The sequence below is a fragment of the Monodelphis domestica genome, chromosome 4 (assembly GCF_027887165.1).
Source record: "Monodelphis domestica isolate mMonDom1 chromosome 4, mMonDom1.pri, whole genome shotgun sequence".
Taxonomy (NCBI): domain Eukaryota; kingdom Metazoa; phylum Chordata; class Mammalia; order Didelphimorphia; family Didelphidae; genus Monodelphis; species Monodelphis domestica.
The window spans coordinates 163,528,570-163,549,038 of NC_077230.1; the positions used below are offsets into that span (position 1 = coordinate 163,528,570).

At 34.8% G+C, this 20,469-nt stretch overlaps 1 protein-coding gene and 1 long non-coding RNA gene across 10 annotated transcripts in view; one reads left to right on the forward strand and one right to left on the reverse strand.

Annotated features, from left to right (window-relative positions):
* The window catches only part of LOC103105779 (uncharacterized), a 69,567-nt gene that overhangs the window by 16,292 nt on the left and 32,806 nt on the right, over window positions 1-20,469 (forward strand). The window lies entirely within an intron of this gene.
* The window catches only part of CCDC148 (coiled-coil domain containing 148), a 371,756-nt gene continuing 360,878 nt past the window's right edge, over window positions 9,592-20,469 (reverse strand). For all 9 annotated transcript variants that reach the window (XM_056793901.1, XM_056793902.1, XM_056793897.1 and 6 more), the window contains 2 exons: window positions 15,233-15,373; window positions 9,592-9,824 (listed from right to left, as the gene is read on the reverse strand). In XM_056793901.1, the coding sequence (XP_056649879.1) occupies window positions 9,678-9,824; window positions 15,233-15,373 (288 nt within the window). In that variant the 3' untranslated portion in view covers window positions 9,592-9,677. The remainder of the gene's footprint in view (window positions 9,825-15,232; window positions 15,374-20,469) is intronic.

Here is a 20,469-nt window from a genome sequence, read left to right on the forward strand (position 1 = left end):
TATGGATAAGTTGGAGATACTTCTAAAAGGGAAGGCACTAAGATTAAGGAGGACTATGAAAATTGTCTCATAGAAGTCCAATTGTTATTAATAGGAGAGTTCCAGAGTGCACAATAGATGGGGATAGTGGTTATATAGAGGTACAAAGGGGTTAAATGGGGGTGAGATAGAGATACCATAGGCAAGAGAATTTTTACCTCAATCGCCTTTGATAATACTTTGAATCAAAGAGATATGGGGAGGAGAAGTTTATGAGGACAATTTTCTCTTCACATTCCTTTTCAGTTTAAAGCCTCTAATATTCACAAGACTCCAACAAATAAATTTATATTAATTCTATTTAAAACTGCTGAGATAATCAAATCTCATCCTCAAACACAATATTTTCATAAAGCTATCTACTATTAAAGTACACCCACCTTCTTCTTCTCTACCTTTAATTGGCAATAATGATAAAAAAAAAACCCAGCACCTGTTCCTAATATGTCCTTTTCTGTCCACCTCCCTCATCAAGCCCCAGGACTTCATATTCCTTAGCAATGTGGTCTAGAGTTTTTTTGGTTTCCTGCCCTGGGAGCCCTTCAGCTAAGCTATTTTTAACCTGAGGGTAGTATTTTCACCTTTTACCTCTATAAAATTATACTAACTGTTCATCTGCTTTTATTGGAAGTAAGTCTATTCACATCATAGCCAAATGTAGATAAAAATAAACTGATGACTTCCCAAAAGGAATTTTTTAATTAGATAAATCTACCTTCCATCTCCTTGCCTTTGGCTTAATGTGCCTATATTTTCTTGCCTTTTTTGGCTTTCTGAGTCATGAAATGAATTTATGAAGGTAAAGATCTGAGAATGAAGTATATTTAATTTAATGATAATTATTGATGTGAAAAAGAAAAAAATACCATATTTACTTGAAATAAATCATTTTCTCTGATTTCATCCCTAGGAAGGATACTATTTCCCTTTCCCAATTTCTAAGAGAAAATATCATTCTTCCTTCCTGTTACCTCACTGAGCATAATACTTGATCAGTGCAATTAATAAGACAATAATTTCTAATTCTCCCTTCGAGTAAGAGAACTTAATAAGTGGTTTGTTGTCAGAGCATGAATTCTGGCAGATAAGAGCAAAGTACCTTGGGTTCAAAATCACAGGCATCTGTCAGAACATGAATGGTAAAAGCCATACCAACCAGGCCATTAAAAGGCAATGGAATAAGTGATTATTGCTGAAAGAATGAGAGAACAGAGGCACCAATAAGTTCTTGGATAGAGCACCCATACATGTGTCATAGAATTCTTGAAGGAGACAATTTAAGTCTATATCTACCAGTATCATGGGCTGCTCTGATGTTGGTATTCTGATTGAAAAAACTTTGAAGTTTTTCTCAGCTTCCTGAGATAGGCTATGGCAAAGCAAGATTGTGTGGCTCTCACAGTTAAATGCCAGTATGGGACTGAATATTCCAGAAAATAAACTTCCTAAAATGTATATGATCTTTTTCTTGGAATGCCCTGAATCACTCCGTGACTCTACCCATTCAAGATTAGCACAAATATGGGGACAAATGGGTAGCTCAGTGGATTGAGAACCAGGTCTAGAGATGAGAGGTCCTAGGTTCAAATCTGGCCTCAGAGACTTCCCAGCTGTGTGACCCTGGGCAAGGCACTTAATCCCCATTGCCTAGCCCTTACCACTCTTCTGCCTTGGAGCCAATACACAGTATTGATTCCAAGACATAAGGTAAGGGTTTAAAAAAAAAAGATTAGCACAAAGAAAACAAGTCGTGTCCTCATGTTCTCAAGAGAATGGAAATCCTGTGAACCTTGTAGAGTTAGTCTCTGGCTAGTAGAGAAGAAGTAAGGAAGTCTTTTAAGCTGATTAGCTTACTTGGAGTAATGGCACTATAATAATTAGCCCTGAGCTAGTTTAAGTACAGGCTCTTGTTTGAATGGGGTTTTGAGAGAAAAATATACCTAGGAAATAGCACTGTACCCACCTATCCATTAAAAGACAATGTGAGAGATGCAGATACATGCTAGGAGCTAAGGTGGCAGGGCAAAGGATGCTCAACTCTCTGAAGCCCTCCAAACACAGAAAAATAGAAAATAAATACCTCAAAACAAAGGAAATCAAAAGTTACATGTCTCATTGGGGTGACAGGGAGAGTAGCCCAGTGAGTGCTGCAACTTGGGGGTTTTCAGAGCACACACTAGCACAGCCCTACTCACTGTGAAGTAAACTGAGGCAAACTGACAATAGGAGGGGTAGCAGCTCAATGCCAGCTCTACCTGCTTCCATGCAGCCTGAAGTAACAAAAGAGCAGAGCAGAGAACAGTCCAACACAGGAGACCTCAGGGAAACCAAAAGTAGAGGGTGCAGATCCAGCTGGAAAAAAATATTGCAAGCCTCCCCACAAGAAGTCAGCCAGTCCACCCCATGTGTACACTGAGGAATCCAAATACAACCATACCTACACCAAACACCAGAGAAGGTGATACTGGATGCTTGGAATATCATTTCCTCCACCCCAGAAGCAGAGTAGAACCTGAACATATAAACAAGTGAATGAAAAGGGAAAATAACTAGAAAAAATGAGCAAAAGACAAGGGGGAAAAAACTAACCTTAGAAAACTACTTACATGACAAAGAAGATCAAGGTGTAAACTCAGATGAGAACAACAATGGCAAAAAGGAAACAGGTGAAGCCTCAAAGGAAAGTTAAAAAGGATATCAGGCCCCATAAGACCTATTGGAAGAATTTGAGAAAAAGTTTAAAAATCAGATAATAAAAGAAATGATATAAAGATTCAACAACTTGGAAATTAGAATGGGTCAAATGGAAATGTAGGCCAAAAAAAAAAAAAAACAAAAAAACCAACAACAACCCGCTGAGGAAAACAACTCCCTAAAAACTCTAATGAGTCAAATGGAAAAGGAAAGACAAAAACTCAAGGAAGAAAATAACTACCTAAAAATTACAATTGTGCAAAAGAAAATGAATGACTCTAAAAGGCATCAAGAAACAATAGAACAAAATCAAAGGAATGAAAAAATGGAAGAGAATATGAAATACCCTGTTGGATAAAACAACTGACCTGGAAAATAGATTCATGAGAAACAATCATAGAATCATTGGAATAACTATAAAATATGGGGGTGGGGGTGGGGGGAAGCCTGGATACTGTGTAGGAGGGAAATGCCAAAAGGAATGGAAAAGACTGGATCTGAAAAACTGTCTCAGGAAAAGATGAGATGGAACCCAGCTGCCACTGGGGGATGGGATGGAACTTTCCAGCCAAGCTAAAAGGAGGAGCAGTTGAAAAGCTAAAGGTTCTTTTCTCCTTGGTTTGAAGAGAGAGGGAACTAATCTTCATTGTGAAGACTACATACATCCCTTAATCCTTTTGCCTGAGAAACAGAAGATCCTGTACTTTCATCAGTGATATCTTTAGGACAGAGACTTTTTTCCTTAGGGGAAAACAAAAGTCTAGTCTAAAGAAGACTCCCTGATTCAAACCCCTGAATCCATTTGTAGAAGGGAAATAGCTGGGGACTTCCTGTTTTCCTCTATCCTCATTATACTTCAACCCTTTTACCCAAATAAATAGATATTTTAATTTTTACTAAAGAATCAATCATATTAAATGTGTTAGGAGGGGAATTACAAAATCTATCATCTAGAGAAGAAGGAGACTAAAGGGAATTTTTGCTTATCCTTTCAGCTCTAGTCAGACCTGACTCCATAGTTAACAGCTCTGCTTGGGGGAAGGGGAGGAAGAAGTGATGTTACCTTATATCTATTCCCTCTTTCCCCACACATTGGTTCCTTCTTGATTCCCCACTAATACAATACTATATTATGAAATATCATCAGGGAAAACTATCCTGACTTCCTTGAGCAAGAGGAAAACACAGAAATTGAAAGAATCCAATAATCATCTCCTGAAAGAAACCCTAATATAAAACATCACAGGTCTACATAGCAAAAAATCAAAAACTCCTACCCCAAGAAAAAAAGTACTGTAAGCAGCCAAAAGAAAACAATTAAAATAATTTGGAGTCACAGACAGGATTGCAAAAGACCTGGCAACTTCTACATAAAGGGACAGAAAGGGCACAAAAGTCTCACAACAAAATATAGAAAAGCAGAAATATTAAATGCATCCTTTTCAGGTCATAATGCAATGAAAATTATATTCTACAAAGCACAGCAGAAAAAAAACTAAAAATTAATTGGAAACTAAATAATCTTACCCTAAAGAATGAATAAGTCAAAGAACAAATCATAGAAACATTCAGTAATTAAAAGGAATATAATAGGGAGACAATATACCAAAAGTTATTGGATGCAGCCAAGCTGTACTTAGAGGGAAATTATATTTTAAATGCTTATATTACTAAATTAGAGCATGCAATTAAAAAACTAGAAAAAGGACAAATTAAAAATCAGGGAGTTAATTGGGATTAAATGGCAAATCAAAAATTAAAAGAGAGCTTAATAAAATTGAAAGAAGGCCAGTGAACTAATAAATAAGACAAGGATCTGGTTTTATGAAAAATAAATAAATAAAATAGATAGACCATTGGTTAATTTGATTAAAAGGAAAAAAGAAAACCAAATTACCACTATAAAAAATGAAAAAGGCAAAATCACAACCAATGAAGATGAAATTTAAGTAATTTTGAGAATTATTTTGCCCAACTATATGTTAATAAATCTGACAATCTAAATAAAATAGGGGAATATTTACAAAAACACAAACCACACAGATTAACAAAAGAGAAAATAAAATACTTGAATAGTCCATCACGGAAAAATAAATTGAACAAACTATCAAAGAATTCCCTGAGAAAAGGGCCCCATGGCCAGCTGGATTTACGGGTGAATTCTATTAAACATTCAAGGAATAATTAACTCCACTACTATTTGGAATAATAGAGAAGGAAAGAATTCTTCTAAATTCCTTTTACGACAGAAATATGGTATTGATATCTAAACTAAGAAGAACCAAAACAGAAAAAGAAAACTATAAACCAAATTCCCTAATGAATATTGATGCAAAATTTTTAAATAAAATACTAGCAAGGAGATTTCAGCAGTATATTTCAAGGCTCACATAACATGCCCAAGTGCATTATACACCAGGAATGAAGGGATAGTTCAATATTAGAAAAACTATCAGCGAATTGACCAAATCTATAACAGAACCAATGGGAATTATAGGATTAATCTCAAAGATGCAGAAAAAGTCTTTGACAAAATACAATACCCATTCCTTATAAAAACATTAGAAAACATTGGAATAAAAGGAAGTTTCCTTAAAACAATAAAGGGCATGTATCTTAAAATCATCAATAAGCACTGTCTGTAATGGGGATAAACTAGAATTCTTCCCAGTAATTTCAAGGGTAAATCTAGCCATAAATATCTTGGACTATGTTATATAGTGATAAACATCAAAGCAATCTTGTACTGACTAAAAAAAATAGAGTAGTGGATCAAATGAATAGGTTAAGTAATCAATGTATGGTAGTTAATGGCCATCATAACCTAATACTCTATAAACCTCAAAAATCTAAGCTACTGGGGGAAGAACTCACTATCTGACAAAAATTGCTGGAAAAACTAGAAAACATTATGGCAGGAATTAGGCATAGGCCAACATCTCACATAATACTTCAAGATAAAAGTCAAAATGGATACTTGATATAGAAATAAATGGGGATATCATAAACAAACTAGGGGAACATGGGAAGATTTACCTATCAGACATACATAAAAAAAAGAATGTATGACCAAATAAGGTATAGAAAACATTACAAAAAATGAAATGGACAATTTTGATTACATTAAATGTAAAAGTATTCAAACAAAACTGATACAATCAAGATTAGAAAGGAAAAAATAAATTGGGGAGGGGAGGTTATGACAAAGACTTCATTTCTCAAACATGTAGAGAACTGAGTTGAATTTATGAGAATACAAAGCATTCCCAAAATGATAAGTGTTCAAAGATATTAACAGACAGTTCTCAGAGGAAGAAATTAAAACTATCTATAGTCATATAAAAAAATACTCTGAATCACTATTGTTTAAAGAAATGCAAATTAAAGCAACTTTGAGATACTACCTCACACATCACATTGGCTAATATGATAAAAAAGGAAATGATAAATGTTGAAGGAGATATGGGATAATTGGGACGTTAATACACTGTTGGAAGAACAATCTAAGGCAGGCCTAAAGAGCCATAAGACTATACATACTCTTTGACCCAGAAATGCCACTATTAGCTTTGTATCCCATAGAGATCAGAGATATAGGGAAAGGACCTACTTGTACAAAAATATTTTTAGCAGCTTTTTTTGTAGTGGCAAAGCACTGTAAATCAAGATGGTGTGCATTAGTTGGGGAATGGCTGAACACAGTGTGGTATATAGTTGTAATGAAAAGCCATTGAGTCATAAGAAATGAGGAACAGGATGAGTTCAGAAAAACCTGGACTTATATGAAGTGATATAAAATTAAGTGAACAGCACCAGAAGAACAGTGTATATAATAACAGAGATATTATATGATGACCAACTGGGAAGATTAAACCATTATCAACAAAGCAGGTTTTCAATATAATTCCAATGTACTTGTGATTATTTTAAAAATCCATTATCACAGCTAAAAAGAAACCATTTGAATCTTATTGCAGACCAAGGTATGTCAACTTTTACCTTATTTCCTCCATGAGTTTTTTATTATATGTATATATACACATATATATAATATGCATTTTAAGTCACAGTGTAGAGTATATGGAAATATGTACTGCATGAAAGCAATGATATAACATATCAGATTATTTACCTCCTAAAGAGGGGATGAGGGGGAAGGGAGAGAATCTGAATCACGATATGTCAGAAAACAATTGTCACTGGGGATACACTGTGTGAATTAAATATTTGAGGGACCTCCAACCTAGTCCAATCCCAGAAGACTCACCGGACAGAGATGGACAGAGGAGTCACAGAGTCATATTTCTGCCAACACAGTGCCCCCAAGGAAGCCAAACACCAGAAGATATGAAGTATGGAGGCCAGGGACCAATGGAAGGGTCCAGGGTTTAAAGGAGGCTCAAAAAGCCAGCACAGGAAGCTCTCAGCTGTCTAGCCTCCCTCATCTCCTCTCCTAGCCATTCTTTAAGTTGTTCTGGCAGCAGCTTATCTATGTAGCCATCTCTGGCAAACAGCAAAAATGAATAATATGGGAATATGTTTTACATGATAATACATGTATTAAATTGCTTGCCAGCTCTGAGAGGGGGGGAAGGAAGAAGGAAGGGAGACAATTTGGATCATATAACTTCAGAAAACTTATGTGGAAATTTATTAAAATAAAAAATAATAATTAAAAAATCACTGATCACAGATCACCATAACAGATATAATAATAATGAAAAGGTTTGAAGTAAAATGTGACTCAGAGACATGTAGGCATATGCTGTTGGAAAAAAATGATGCTTGTTCAATACAACTCTGCCACAAACATTCAATTTGTTTAAAAAAAAAACTCACTATCTGTAAAGCTCAATAAAGCAAAGTATAATAAAACAGGGCATGCTTGTATACAGCACTTATTATGTGCCACACACTTTACAATCATCCTCTCATTTGATCCTCACAATAACCCTGGGATATAAATACTTTTATTATCCCCATTTTGCAGATATGGAAACTATGGTTAAGTGACTTGCCCAGGATCACATAGCTGGTAAGCATCTGAGGCCAGATTTGAACTCATAACTCTAGGCCTAGTGATTTATCTATCAGTGTCACCTAGCATATCATTGGGATTTCCTACTTCCATATTTCTGCTCAGGCTAGTATTTTTTCTGGATCAATCTCTTTTGTTTCACCATTACCAAATCTTGTCCCTATTAATTTTCCACTTTCTCAACAAAGGTTTTTAGGGTTATCTCAGACCACAACAATTCTACCCTCTTCTGAATTCTTGGAAGTAGTTAATATTGATACTATCATTAGTCTTTATATTACATATTTTTGTGTAGAATTATGTGTATTTGTTTTTGCTAACCAACCAGGTCATGAATTCTTGGGGTTTAGGGTCTTTACACTATATGCAAAGTTCCTTGCAAAGAATAGATTCTCAATAAATATTGATTTTCTAAATAAGCTAGCTCTGAGTGTCTATTAGTTTGGGATGCCTCCAATGTGATATGATCTTGGGAGAAGTATGGTCACTCATTTCCTAGTTTGCCCTCTGGTCCTTATGCAAGTAGGGCCCCTGTTCTTGCAATCACAAAACCTCTCTTTCTGGACCTTCAATATATACCCAGGTATGGTCCCTCATCATTTGTGATTGCAAGTGCCAGCATTCTTCTTTGCCTTAGAACCATAATGTAGAACTTAAGTAATTGGCAGTGGATATGACAAAGGATACCTAGTCCTATACCTACTGCTAGCATAAGGTTTCCCCTATGATATCTTTCCAACTATGTGTCCAATTCCCTTACTGTGTCTGCTTAGTGAGAGTTTCCAGTTACTGCCTTTGCTACTGATGTTAAGACTCACCACTGGTGTGTCCACTACACTGTGTTCCTGACCAGCCCCAATCATTGGCTGGAAAAATGTCTCACTTTAATATTTTGTTGGTTATACCATTTTAGAATTTGATTTGTTGTCTTATTTTAAAGTTGTTTGGAGGGAGATATTAGAAAAGTTTGGCTAGAATGTTGATTTTACTCAACCCTCATGGCTCTGTCTCTTATCAGCTCCCATTAGTAGTAGTGATGGTGGTGGGAACAATACTGTTGCCACATCCACACACTTAGGATATCACTTTACAATAGTATTTTATAATTCTAACAAGAAAAATCTAGTTTCCTAGAAATGAAGTCACAGAATTATAATATTTTTATTTGACGTTTCTCTACAGAAAAGTCATGATAGAGGGTATATAATTTAGAAATTTGAGAGTTCTAAACATTGATAACTTTTTATTATTCCATCTTCTTCAACAGCACATTTTTCTATGCTAAAATAAAGATTCCTGTGGTTGAAATGCTATTTCTAGTTTCTAATTTATTCTTAAGGAATAATTTGCAAAATGAAATTGTTTGGATGATTGGTTTGCAGTAAACATGATGCACCAAATTGGTTTCTAAATTTAGAGAAAGGTTGAGTCTCCTCCTATAATAATCAAGGGATAATAGAAGTATTAATGGTAATGAAGCTTTCATAATTAAAAAGTCAAATTCTAAAATAACAAATGGAAATTAAGGCTAGCTGACAGCAGTCACATATTATCTAATTCTTTCTAATGGCTATTTTGTTTTACAAAGTTCTTTTGAACTCATCATATAAAATATCAATCTCAAAATGTAACTTTTTAAATGAAACTATGCATATCTTTTATAAATTCTCCTCTTAGAGAATCTGATAACAAAACATTTATTTTTTAAACATTTGGGGAACAGTCATGTTATTGAGAATCATATGAGAATTTCATTTGTAGATGAAATCACCCAACCTCTAATTAAATAGCTTAGCCATACTAAATAAATAGTTAAAGAATTACTTTTGAGAGTAGTTTATATATTAAATACAGAACGGCATCAAAAGGGCTCTTGCTTGTATATTATGGGACTTCTGCCTGAAGTCTACATCTGAAAGACAGTAGATGCCATGTCTTTTCTTGGAAGTTTATAGGGACAAATTTTTGGCAGGATCTCTCTTGCATAAAGTGTTTTATGAAGTCCAGCTTCTCGAAGAGCTAATTCAATGCGAAGTCTAGGGTCAGAAATTATCTAGAGAAAGAAAATATAAGTATTACATTTAATATGAAGTAAGAATTACTTAATAAGTAATTAAGAATAACAGAAACACTAAATGTCATAGTTTCCAAAGATATACATATTTTCTGTGCAGAATAGAAATTTAAAATGTTCATAAATAAACATGTTATTATAATTCATGATGAAATTATTTGCAACTTTTTGAATCTAAAATAATAGTGTCATGTAATATAATTCAAACATTTAAAAAGCTGGCATTTCTATAGCACTTTAAGATTTACAAAGCATTTTTATATATTAAATCAATGAATCTATACAAACTATACGTGCCTAATTTATTATTAATTAGTAACGTGTTAAAGGGATGAGGGTAATCCCTTTTTAGCTTTAAATTATATTGATATTTAAACTCTGACTAAAATTATACATCTTATATAAAGAGGTAAAGACATATTGCCAAGCTACAACTTTCTTCCACTCATATTTAAGTAGATACTAACATTTATTTAATATATTTTTCACAAAATGGTTTGGTAATGTATAGATCACATTTAAACAAATAGCTACGATTGGAAAGAAGAGAAATCATTACAACTTGCCCAAAAGATTGCTGATTTTCTATTTGAAACAGGACCCACAATATCTCCATCAATCTGATTCTAAGTGAGAACAGATAGAAGAGTAGTTCAATTTTGTGCTTTCATTTAGAGCTGATTGGATACTATTCTTCTTCCATTCAGGCTATGGATGTTAAGTGCCAAGAGATTCAATGATAAGAAGTTGACCACATATAGATTTTAGTAAATAAAAATTTTTGTATGGGCTTGAAGCACTGCCAGGTGATTTTTAAAAAAGTCATAAGTTTTTTAAAAAGTATACAAAAATGAAATAATCGGTTAAATATGAAATCTCCAAATCCCTAATATCATTTGTCTAGAAAACATACAAAAATATAGCATAATGGAAAATGTTTTATTTTTTTCACTGAAAACTCCATCATTCAGACAAATGGGTATTAAATACCTAAGTGCAAAGAACTCTTCTGGTGATGGAATCAGGTACAACAATTTACAAGGAATCATATATGGTCTCATCATTGAGTTGCTAAGAGTTTACTATGAGAAAAATATATATATACCTATGAATAAACTACTACAAAGTATGTGATTAAATACAACTGCTATTATAGTGATATTTATGAGTCCAAGACAGTGAGGTCCATCAGATGCTTCTATTTGTAGATGACACTGATTTGATTGAGTCAAGTTCTAGAACATCAAAAAGCTTCTTGAATGACCTCTATTACCACTCAGAAGAATTTGATCTGACAATTTATCTAGTAAAAATTAAGTGGATGACGAATGATGGATATATAGATTGATATGTACTCATATGAACAAAGCATGTGTGTGTTCACATACATGTTTACATATGTGTATATGAAACAGAAACTGCAAGTATGCATTGGACTAGGCTCAGAATTTAATGGGCAGAAGAGACGGGTTAGATTTTCTGAAACTACAAAGTTCTTTTAATGACCTCATATTTCTCCCTGAAGTAAAGAACCAGCCTTTAAAATTGCAATATTCAACTGGTTTTGTTGTTAGCTGCAAATTATATAGTCTCTAAAGAACTGAAAATGATTGTTCTCCAGAAGGTAACAGGAGCATGGTGGGTGAGGGCAAATTGCAAAACATGGCATAAACAATAAATTGTGAAGGAGAACCAAGGCAAAATATGCCACAGAAGTGTTTGAGCAGAAAAAGAAGATGGGCAGGTCATATGGTAAAAATAAGAGGTAACAAGTAGAAGTCCCTTATGCTTCATTAGTATATTCTGTAGTAAGAGATTTTAACAGGGACAAGCTGACAAGAAGAGATCCTGCAAACTGACATTCCACACATAACTCTCAGGACCTGAGGAACTGAACACACAGACAGTTTCTGAGGGCAGTTGGTAGACTTCTCTAGAATAGAAAGAGGCTGCTGATTTTCTCTAGCAGTCAGGAAAGCCAAGAGGATTTCTGTCTGGTATTTCTGCAGTGGACACAGAGAGCCAATGATTCCCTCTTCTTTGGATTTCTTGATGTTCTACCTGTCCTTGCTGCTCTTGCTGCAGGTTCTGCTGCTGCTAAGTGGATTACAACAGAGTTGTTACTGGGACTACTGCTTGACTTAAAGAGGACTCCTGGTTGTGAGATTCTTTGGTCCTTGTCCTTGTTCCTATAAAACCCCTTAGCCTTAATTACTACTATAAGAATTTAGTTTAGAATAATTTTAGAAGGTATAAAGGTTTTAATATGTTTTGGGTTAGAAGTTAGGTATCTCCTAATTCCCTTTCCCCCCTCTTCCCTTTAGCTTTAGCTTTAGCTACCTGTTTTTTTTTAATATATAGTTAGTTTTTAATCCTTCTTTTAGCCCACCTATTACACTTCCTAATATCAGAAAAAGCAGGCATGAAGGTGTTTTAATCTGCATTATCAGAGAGAATATACCTTTATCTGTGAGGTTACAGATTCTTTGATTAGAACTACCCTAAGAAAACAAAGGATAGAGAACTGGATTTGGAATAATGAAGGTCTGAATTAAAATCTTGCCTCAAAAATTTATTAGCTCTGTTATAGTGGGTAAGATACAGCTTCTGTTTTTTCCAGCTTTCTCATCTGTAAAATGGGAATAATAGTACTTCCCTCCCAAGGTTGTTGTAAGGATCAAATGAGACAACATATGTAAAGCTATTTGCAAAACTTAAAGCTCTATCTAAATGCTAGTGATTATTATCACTGAATATGGTATAGGTTTTTGATTAGGGAACTAAAATGAGAAGGATTCAATTAGGGTAGTTTGAAAAGGAAAGGGAGCTGTCTTGGAAGACTGAACCTTGAGATAGCCTGCATACTAGACAAATGGTATGCCATTAACAGAAACATGTTCTAATTCTATAAAAAGAGCAGATGGAGTTTTCCTCTTTTTTTTTTCCCTTAAGGATATAGATGGGTTCACAAAAGTTAAAATGCAGTTGTTAAAATAAATTATGGCAGAGTCCAAGATAGTCTCATATACCAAAAATCTTTCAAAATATTTATCCTTTCACAAAATTTGAAGACTAATATAATACATATACATGTTTGTGGTTTACAGAATCACAGAAACTGAAAGTTGGAAAGGACTTCAGCAACCACCTAGTCTAACCCATAAATGAAAGGAATGTTCGTTTTAACATACTTTAGAAATGGTCATCTATCATGTGCTTGAAAACCTCTAAGGAATAAGAACCCACAATCTGTCTAGGCAATTCATTCAAACTTTGAACAGTATAATAGTTATCCTGAAATCAAGTCTAAATTTCACTCTTTGTAACTTCTGCCTGGTTCTGCCCTCAAATCCTTCCTTCCAATGACAACCCTATAAATAGCTGGAAATAGCTGTCATGAACCCCTCTGCCCTCATCCCCAAGACTTCTCTTCTTCAGTCTAAACATCCCTACTTCTTCTAACATATCTTTGTATGACATGAACTCAAAGGCTTATAATCTGTATATTTCTGTGTAGTGTTGGCCTTCTTTAACCCTATTAAGTTATAAGATTCTAAATAGTAGGTTCTATCTACTTTATTATTCTAAGCAATTTTACCAACATCATTCCTTAAACATAAAATTTCTCTTGTTTATTTTAATTCTTTATGAAAAAATGAAGGAAAGCTTTATCAGTTGTTCCTTTTAAAGGATTATGATAAGATTTTTTTTAATTTCCAACTTAAAAGAAAATTAAGCAAGAAATAATTTCTTTGGTGCAGTAAAAGAGTATAAAACAATCAAATACAAGCATAAACTGGTCTTTTCAAGAATTGAAAATATACATTTTTCACATTTGCAAATATAAAAAAGTTAGTGCTAGATTTGAAAATAACTTTAAGCACAAATTTTGAGCATTTATTCAAACATTTTCCAATAACTAGCATTATTATGAAATAATAAACACTAATTGAGCATTGCATATTGACTACAAAGATTGTTCAAACTATAGTACTCAAACACCAGAAAAAAATTTACAACTTAATTGCTTTACTCTATTATCAGAGTCCTAAATAGGAATCCTGAAAACAAATGATAAGCAGGGAAGGTTGGACCTAAGATATGATATGTGCTTTAATGAGGTAAACTCAAGACAGGAAATTATGGGTGTTGAGACATGAAAGTGGAAGACAAGGTTATTTGAATGGATATGGTATTGGTAAGGGAAAAAGAAGATTGTGATTCAGAGAGGAGGGAAAACTACTTGGAATCCATATTTGACAGTAATAAGGTTCTAGTTAGTAAGAATGAACTTTCACAGACTAAATGTAGTTGCTGAGTGATAGCTGACTGGAGAGGCCCTGAAAGTGGCAATAGGGAAGCAGAAATATGGTAGCTTCTACTGCCTCTTTGTGTTAGTTTATGGGAGAAGGAAGAGATGGAATTGGGAATATATGCCAAGATATGAACTATCTTCAAAAGAAAGTGAGCTCCAGAAGATGGAAGGCATGTGAGAGAAAGAGAACTGGGGTCACAGATTTAGAGCTTGAAGGGAAACTTGAAGTCATTTAGCCCAACTCCCTCATTTATAGATGGGGAAACCATGACTTAGAGAAAAGTGACTTTCCTAAGGTCAAATAACTAGCAAGTAGCTAATGCAGGAAAGGATTCTTTAGTGTCAGACAGTCAATTAGTCAGCAAGCATTTATTAAGCCTTTACTATAAGTCAACAACTATATTCTAGTATTAAGAACTGAGGATACAAATAAAAATTAAAAAAAAACAAAATGTCTATCTTAAGGATCATACATTTAAAAAAGGGGAGATAATATACAAAATAACGAGGTTATCTATAGGACATAGAATAGGTAAAGGGAATCTGAAAGGTAATACTATCTGTATAAGTTGCCTAATGGGTGAGGAGACCAGGAAAAGACTCTTGTAAAAGCTGGAATTTGAGTTGAGCCTTGAAGGAAGCCAGGGATGGCTAAATGGCAGAGATGAGGAGAAAGAGCATTCCAGGCATAGGAGCCTGCTAATTGGAAGGCATAGAGATTGGTGTTTCAAGGTGGAGGAACTGTAAGGAGGTCCGGATTGTTAGAGTGAAGAAGAGTGGATGGGGGAAGAAGTTGCTGAGGTGGGGGGGGGGTGGAGAGAAGAATTTGCCTTTCCCCCTTTTCTTGGGTCACACAGTTAATGTGAGTCTGCTTCATCTGCATCCCCCTACATGGCTCTAACTTGATCAAGAGGTGAAAGAAAGGATTAAAGGGGCTAAAGAGGAAGTGCTGGGTATCTGTCATCCTTCGAAAGAAGCTGCTGCTGGGGGTGCTGCTGTACTGACCACATGGAAAACTAGTCTTGCTCATTTAAATTTTCTAAAATCACAATCTATCAAATATAACAATGACCTGAGGTTCTGTATATGTATTCAATTTGAAGAGTGGCTTTTGAAGAACAAATTCTTCTTCACTTCCAATTCCCTTTTTGGCTTTTGAGGCCAATGTGTCTGCCATCATTCTAACAGGATCCCATTGGGCCACAACGGAAACCTAACAGAAGAGAAAATTATGCTAATTAGAATGTACAAAAAAGCTAAATAATGCAGAAGCAAATTAGTTATCTTTAACAAACTTGTATCAAATCCAGAAAAGTTGATTAATATAACAAAAATTCAGAGCAGAGGGTGAAATGAATATCTTAGAAATCAACAAAGAAGACTTATTTCATGATAAGAATTTCAAGGCTGTAACCAATAGTTAAAAACAGGATCATGTCTCAAACTATACTATAGAGCAGTGGTCATCAAAACAATATGGTACTGGCTAAGAGACAGAAAGGAGGATCAGTGGAATAGACTTGGGGTAAATGATCTCAGCAAGACAGTCTATGATAAACACAAAGATCCCACTTTTGGGAACCAAAATCTATTATTTGATAAAAACTGCTGGGAAAATTGGAAGACAGTATGGGAGAGATTAGGTTTGGATCAACATCTCACACCCTACACCAAGATAAACTCAGAATGGTTAAATGATTTAAATATAAAAAAGGAAACTATAAGTAAATTAGGTGAACACAGAATAGTATACATGTCAAGATCTTTGGGAAAGGAAAGATTTTAAAACCAAGCAAGAGCTAGAAAAAAATCACAAAATGTAAAATCAATAATTTTGATTACATCAAATTAAAAAGTTTTTGTACAAACAAAACCAATGTAACCAAAATTAGAAGGGAAACAACAAATTGAAAAACAATCTTCATAACAAAAACCTCTGACAAAGGTCTAATTATTCAAATTTATAAAGAGCTAAATCAATTGTACAAAAAATCAAGCCATTCCCCAATTGATAAATGGGCAAGGGAAATGGATAGGCAGTTCTCAGATAAAGAAATCAAAACTATTAACAAGCACATGAAGAAGTGTTCTAAATCTCTTATAATCAGAGAGATACAAATTAAAACAAATTGAAGTATCACCTTACACCTAGCAGATTGGCTAACATGATAGCAAAGGAAAGTAAGGAATATGGGAGGGGATGTGGCAAAGTCGGGACATTAATTCATTGCTGGTAGAGTTGTGAATTGATCCAACCATTCTGGAGGGCAACTTGGAACTATGCCCAAAGGGCACTAAAAGACTGCCTGCCCTTTGATCTAGCCATAGCATTGCTGGGATTGTACCCCAAAGGGATAATAAGGAAAAAGACTTGTACACGAATATTCATAACTGTGCTCTTTGTGGTGGCAAAAAATTGGAAAATGAGGGGATGCCCTTCAATTGGGGAATGGCTGAACAAATTGTGATATATGTTAGTGATGGAATACTATTGTGCCCAAAGGTATAATAAAGTGGAGGAATTCCATGGGGACCGGAATGACCTCCAGGAATTGATGCAGTGAGAGGAGCAGAACCAGGAGAACATTGTACACAGAGACTGATACACTGTGGTACAATTGAATGTAATGGACTTCTCCATTAGTGGCAATGCAATGATCCTGAACAACTTGGAGGGATCTATGAGAAAGAACAATATCCACATTCAGAGGAAACACTGTGGGAGTAGAAACACAGAAGAAAAACAACTGCTTGATTACATGGGTTCAGGGGATATGGCTGGGGATGGAGACTCTAAATGAATATCCTAGTGCAAACATCAACAACATGGAAATAGGTTCTGATCAAGGACACAAGTAATACCCAATGAAATTGTGCATTGGCTATGGGAAGGGTGGGGGGAGGGAAGGGAGGGAAAGAATATGATTCTTGTAACCAAGGAATAATGTTCTAAATTGACTCAAATAAATAAATAAAGCAGGATCATGAGGCCATATACTTCAAAATCTAATTTGGTTTTCTTTATGATGTCAGGTTATTGGAAAATGCATAGAGAAATATCAACCCAGTGAAGTGACAGTGGTAACTGAACTTAGTTTGTGTTGTTGTCATTTTCAGTTGTGTCTGACACTTTGTGACCTCATTAATGATTTTCTTGGAAAAGATCCTGGAATGGTTCACCATTTCCTTCTCCATCTCATTTTATAGATGAGGAAACTGAGGTTAATAGGGTTAAATGATTTGCCCAGGGTCACACAGCTATTTTAAGTCTGAAGGCAGTTTTGAACACAAGACCTCCCATCTCCAGGTCCAGGCTGTCTCTATGCTGAGCCACCTTCCAGCTCCCAGCAAATAAGGTTTGGGTAAACTGAAGGGTAGCATTACATTCAAGGAGTCAGAGTATCTTTAAGATTCTGGCTGTGCCAGTTTTCACTATATAGATCATTGGGTAGTTTTCAAGTGTACAAGTCACAGTTGCTATGTCTTTTCCTTCTGTGGCACTCCAGAAAAGCATTAAAAAAAAACAGAGTAATTTATAGGCCTCTAAGCAAATGCTTAGGTGTTCCTTAAGATAATCGTGGTGTGTTAAAAAGTGTATCCTTAAGGTTACATGGCATTTGTGTGAAAATTGTTTTTATTTGGAAAACATCAATTTAAATAATAATGGTTCTGCTATGTGTGTGTGAGATAGAGAGTATGGGGTGGGGGAAGACAGACAGACAGACAGACAGACAGACAGACAGACAGACTTTGGAAAATTCACTTGACCTTTCTGGGTCTCAATTTTCTTATTTGCAAAATGAAAGAGTTTGACCAGATGACCCCTTCCAATTCTAAATCTAAGAACCTATGACTGGATGACTTCTTCACAGGATCATAAACCTGGAGTAGAAGGGAGAGGCCATTCGGTCGCAGGCCCTTATTTTATAAATGAACTGAGGCTGGCCCAGTTTAAGTGACTTGCTTGAGTTCACATAGGCAAGGAACAGAGGCAAGATTTGAACCAATTGCCCTCACTCCAGAGACAGTGTTTCCCACCACCACACTGTACCCATTTAAAATTCTAGCTAACTCTAAATCCTGGGCTTCTATGATAAGATAGTTCAAACATATACCATATTAAAAAGATGGCACCTTTTGGACTTTTACAGAAAGGGGAGAGTCTTCACGTGCTTGAGGGAGATGTCCCTCTAGTAGCAGAAAAATGGTATATAATATAATAAATTAGAAATCACCTAAATTATGAACTTGTTTCTCTTTCCAAATTTATATCTGAATTTTATTTTTTAATTCTTTCTGAATTTAGTTCAGTAGTTAAAATAGTTCTCTGCACATAACAAGAGCTCAATGAATTTAATGGAATTCTAAAGTTCTAATGGTAAAATTGTAAATATTTATGATGAATCTACTATATAATAGCTCTTCCTTTTTAGTGAGTTCATGGAAGATAAAATTATTATCACAGATTTTAAAGTTTTGGTATCAAAGTCAGGTTTTAGAAACCAGAACTAATCATAATTATTGACATTGAAATTACTGTCACTGACAGTCCAAAAAGTATAATCAGTTGCTAAGTTTTACATAATTTTTGTGCTGTTGGAGAAATAACTAGGTGGTAAAATCCTTCTTATTTCAAGAAGAAGGATAAGAAAATAACTGCTTGTAGGTTTAAATGGATTATAATTTTCAATAATTCATGAATGAATTATAAAATAGGTAAACTCCTTGAGGCCAGGTAGTGATAGCTTTTGTTTGTCTTTGTCTTCTAAATGCTTAGCATATTTCTTTGTACAATGTAGGTATTTAACAAATACCTATTAAACTGAATATGATTTTATAACATACCCTCAAACCCTTAACTTTTTCTTATTTGAATTATCTTTCCTTTTAATTTGAAAGTCTTTCTCCTGATTATTTGGAGAACTTTTTTCCGAATTAAATTGTTAACTTAAACTATCAAGCATCTTGCAATTTTCCAGGTTGGGGTTTTTTCTAGAGGCAATCTATGAATCCTTTCTATTCGCATTCCATTTTCTAAGTTCAAAAGTTCTGGGCAGTTGTTTTATATTATTTCTTGCAGTATTTTGTCTTCCCTTGTTCTTCTGGAAGACCCATGATTCTTTGGTTGACCATATATAACTTGTCTTTGAGATAGTATGTTTTGCTTAGTAATTATCATATGTTCTTTTAATGTTTTTGTTTTTTGCTTTCCTTTTCTAGATCATCCTTTACTTCTGTATATTTGCAACTCCAGCCTTTTCTCTCTTCCCTTTCTTTGGTGGCACTTGCCATTATAGCAGATTCAAGTATTTCTATTCTGCCCATTATTTTTGCTATGCATGCCATAATTTTTCTGTCATAATTCTTATTTCTCTTTTAACTACTAAGACTAGGATATTGTGGTTCTGTGTCCTCAAATTCTAAAGGATCCTCTGTCTTATCAAGTGTTGGATAATTTTCCTTTGTTTTCCAATAAAGTAGGGCTCCTGTTACCACTGCGGTTAAATGTGAGGAGAAATGGGAAAATTTGGAAAATTGAAGAAAATAAAAAAAAACAGTTCATAAGTTTCAAATCAGGTAAAGTCCACCAGTCTAGTACCTGCACATGACTCAACTCCCTTTGAAATTCAAAGAGAGAGAGAGAAAAAGAAAGAGAGAGAGTTGTTTGTCTTTCATTTTCAAAAAGACTCAATGACATCACAAGGTGATGTGTTGAATCTTGTGCATGAATTAGATTTACGTGAGCGCATTGCACAAAGTCTTCGGTCTCACTTTTTCTTCCAGAGTCATCAAAGTCCAATGACAAGACAAAAGTCAGACTGACTGGTGATGACCCAAGACACAGTGGATGATCTTGGTGTCTTTTATATCTGACCAAGTGCCCCACAGTACCTACTTCAGCTACCTTCCTGGCCATTTGGAATAATTGTTCTCATCTACCCATTCCACCAAGGGAAGTCTTAATCTGCTTAAGGAAGATGTCCCTCTAACACACCAACAGTTTTGAGGTCTGTCTATTACCCTCAATTTGGTTTAGCTCATCTGCTGAGATAGTTTTATTAGGGTGTGGCCACCTCTTGGAGCCACAAGTGAGAGTTGAGAGATAGGTGGACATCAAAGTGGATGAGCAGGCCTAAAAAGTACTTAGCAATCCCTGAACATGCCACATACTCCTCACAATTATTATTAAGGTGCTAACAAACTAGCTGTGATATGGAGGCATTAAAGTCTTAGAACTTTCTAAAGGTATGGATGATGTTTAAATATACTCATAAACTGGAAATATCAAAGAATATAAATGTGATCTCA